Raw genomic sequence first — 3711 nt, 5'->3', positions numbered from 1 at the left:
CCGCCAGCACCCACCGGGCTTTGCCCGGCGGCGTGGACAGGCGGCAGCCAGGGGAGGGGGGTCGCGCGCCGGCGGCTAGGGTTACCCCTCAGTCGCTCGCGGGAGCGACGTGTGGGAGGGAGGGGTCCTGTTCAGAGGAGATCTATGTGAGCATGGTTTCATTTCAATAAAATGCAACCGGGGATCCGACCCTGATGATCTAATAAAAAATTTGTTGCATTTGCATTGGTTGAATTAATGTAGGTTGTCATTCTGTTGACGGCCCTTGTACAGTAGGTATCAGTATTTTTTTTGAGATAAAGTATCAGTATTACTAGGAAAGAATATCGGTATTGTTTAAATATGTCAACGCATCCACCCAGGAAACCACATGTCCCTTTGGTTCAGAATTCAGACCACTACGGATGAACCTGCATCTAAGAGCAACTCCAACTTTTTGTCCGTTTGGGTCATCTGGATATAAAACTTGGCCCAACAGGGCGACCCAAACAGACATAGCGTTCGCCTGCTGTCTGCTTTGTGTTCGGTCGGACCCATATCCATCTCATATTTGAGAAAAATTGGGTCAAAAGCAGATACAAAGCGGACGCTCTCTGTGCCCTTTCGGTCCGCCTCCGTCCGACTGCATGTGCCACCTGGCCCACTTGCCATCCACATCCATTTGTTCCATCCCGTCTCTCTCCTCCTTTTTCTTCTCCCACCCACCCATCCACCCACCCCGCTCGTCCTCCTCCGGCGCCGGTGCTTCGCCGTGGTGGGCTCGTGCTACTCCGGCGCCCGTGTCTGACCGCACCCGGCGGCTCGCCTCGCCGCTGGCCGCGCTATGCAGCATGCGTTGCTGCCCGCCGCGGGCTTGCTAGCTAGCTAGCAAGCCGTCGCTGGCCGTGCATGCATGCTGGTGCTGCTGCCGCGCGCGCGTGCTGGCTAGCTAGCTAGCCGCGGCTGGCCGTGTGCGACACCCGAAGCATGGGCGCGAGCACGCGCCCCGGAGCATGGGCGCGCCCCGGAGTGTGCAATGTGGAGTATGGGCGGTGGCGGAGGCGAGCTCGCGGGGTAGCGAACGAGCGCAGAGGACGGGGTGGGATTCGGGGTGGGCGCGGCGCGCGAACGAGCGCGGAGGACGGGGTGAACTGCGGACCGAGGCAGCCGAGCTCACGCGGTGGGCGCGGCGAGCTGCGGGCGAGGCGGCGCAGCCGAGCGCGTGGGGCACGGCGGCGGAGGTGAGCTCGCCCATCAGGTGTTCGACTGAATGTCAACGCGGAAACGCATAAAATGCACCAGTTTCCTGTTGGGCGCACCTGTCGACCCAAATGAAAAAACCAGACGCGGACAGGCGGACGGGCGACCCAAATTGATAAAAAGCGGACAAAATTGACGTCCGTTTGGGTCATCCCATTGGAGTTGTTCTAATATAATGAAGCCATCGATCTCTACCTTTAAGATAAAACGGAGAATCTATCTTTTGTGGTATCCTTCGAACTAAGTTTTCATTAAATTTGTGGAACGCTTACAAAATATAACTTGTTTAGTTATGATGATGAGGTCCCGGGAGTATAATAAGCAAATGAAAATAGGAAGACTTCATGGCTTGCTCACTGTATTGCAAGTTGAGGCACTAAAATAAAGTGGTGTGCTGTAGAGATCACATGTCGACCAATTCCGTGAGAAAGAGGGGTCATTGTCTTAATGTCATTCATCATTCCTTCTCCCCTCTTACTGGAGAAGAACTAGTCAGTCAACGCCAATGTTGGTGTCTTCAAGCCCCAAAAAACAGAAGTGAAAATATGTATGTCAACTATATCGGACCAATCTAAATCTTCAAGTACTGTTGCTTATTACACAGATCGGTCATTACGATTATATAATTATTAAGGTTATTGTTGCACTTTGGGCAGGGGATCCATTAGGCGAAAGCCCTAGAGATGCCGACCTCCCTCCCTTGTCTCTCTCCTTGCCGCCCCTGGCGTATCCTGCCACGGCGGTCCCGGGCCGACACTTGAGTAGGCTATACATGCGGGTCTGTCATAACAAAACGTTCTATGGGGGCATTTCTATTGCATTTGGTTCATTCTCTATAAATAAACATGCATATATCACTAAAGTATTGTCAAAAAGACATGCATATCACTAATTTAATTAAGGATTCACCTGTTCCATTTTTAAATGGCACCAGTTCTTATTGGTATCAATTGACCCGGCTAGTGCTAAAAAGCCAGGTCCGGCCCTACCAAATATGAATGGAAGCCGGCGCCCAGTGGTTCGAGTGGTGGTGTTTGGGGCCGGAAGTCCTCTAGATAAGACAAGGCGACATCATGATGGTGTTTGTGGTCATCCATCCAGTCATGGTAGATGAATCAAGATGTACATGAAGAGGGGCTTTATGCGACTTGAAGAGGTGTTGCGGCTCCTCTAGATGACAATGCACGGCGGTGCAGTCCTGCCGTGAGCGAGTAGTTCCCAGCGGCCTTGGGGCGTGTTGCTGGTGTGCTTCGAGCATCTTGGCCCCTACTTTGCCACTCAAAACAATTTTTGAGGGCTCTCGTAAAAAGTCTATTAGCTCCAACATGCCCCCTACTATTGCCCTAAAAAATGCCCCACGCGCCAAGAAACCAGGAATCTGTGTGCCTGCGCCGCCCCATCTTGCGTCGAGTCCAAGGAAGAGTCAAAGCGTCGCACTGCCCTAAGAGCATGGTTAATAGTATAACCAGCTGCTGGCTATAAGCTAGTGTCATGTCATCTACAGCCCATCTTATAGGTAACATATACAATAGTAGATCAAAAAAGTGTACTATTTTTTTATTATGTGGCCCACCTTTCATTCTCACAAAGTGCCTAGGAGCACGTGCTAGAGCTGACTCTTCACGAAGAGCCCGCTTACGTTCTCTCTCCTCTTCTCTTTCTTTCAACTAAGCATAAATATACTAGTTTATTGCTTATAGCCCGCTGACTAAGCTCTATTGTACTTACTCTAATCCAACAATTCACCAGATTGCCTCGCGCCCCCTAAAAACAAATTAACCACGGTCCAATGGATCTGCGGTGAACAATTGTCGATGGCAGCCCCGAGGAAAAAGAGATCGTGCCCTCAAATTTAGCGTCGTACATCATGATGGTATCCAGCTTTGCCGGGGGAGTAGGCTACTGCCAAGGAACAGCCTCGCGGAATATCTCCTCCCTCTTGCGCGAGCAGGACGACCTCTGGCCAGCGTTGTGCAACAGTTCGCCGCCGACATGGCCTCGTTCACACAGGCCTAAGTCCATGATCGTAGATTGGTAGGTAAGTTTCTGCTACCCTCCTACTAGAACATGGATTACTTGTATTATTAGTATACCACGCTAAGCCTAAACTGGGATGTGGTCACGTTTTTCAGTTTTGAGAATTATTTCTGCATTATGGCGTCACTATGATATCTCTTTACTTGTTACTGTTTTTTGCCGATTGCATCTTACTGTTTTTTCTCTCTTCTCCGATAGATATACTAACCTGATTTTCTGTAAACGTCGTTTACATAGGTAGTATTATGAGAGTATCCCCCCCCCCCACGTGAGCTAGGCTACGGTTCCTCCCTCCGCCCCACTCGCCTCCCTTTCCCCCCGCGGGCGACAGGCAGGCCCCTGCCGCTCCTTCTCCTTCGGCCCCCTCCCCGTCCCTCTCCCTCCCGCCGCCGCCGACTTGGTCTGCTGGGCCCTGCCCGCGCGGCGCTGGCGGCG

The 3711-nt window shown here is 51.8% G+C and overlaps 1 protein-coding gene across 1 annotated transcript in view; it reads left to right on the top strand.

Annotated features, from left to right (window-relative positions):
• Positions 1 to 992: 992 nt before the first annotated feature.
• The window catches only part of LOC123114773 (probable LRR receptor-like serine/threonine-protein kinase At1g51810), a 15513-nt gene continuing 12794 nt past the window's right edge, over positions 993 to 3711 (top strand). The window contains exon 1 of the mRNA XM_044536190.1: positions 993 to 1239. Within this exon, the coding sequence (XP_044392125.1) occupies positions 993 to 1239 (247 nt within the window). The remainder of the gene's footprint in view (positions 1240 to 3711) is intronic.

This window comes from Triticum aestivum, chromosome 5B (assembly GCF_018294505.1).
Source record: "Triticum aestivum cultivar Chinese Spring chromosome 5B, IWGSC CS RefSeq v2.1, whole genome shotgun sequence".
Lineage (NCBI taxonomy): Eukaryota > Viridiplantae > Streptophyta > Magnoliopsida > Poales > Poaceae > Triticum > Triticum aestivum.
This window is presented reverse-complemented; position numbering and strand designations above follow the sequence as displayed.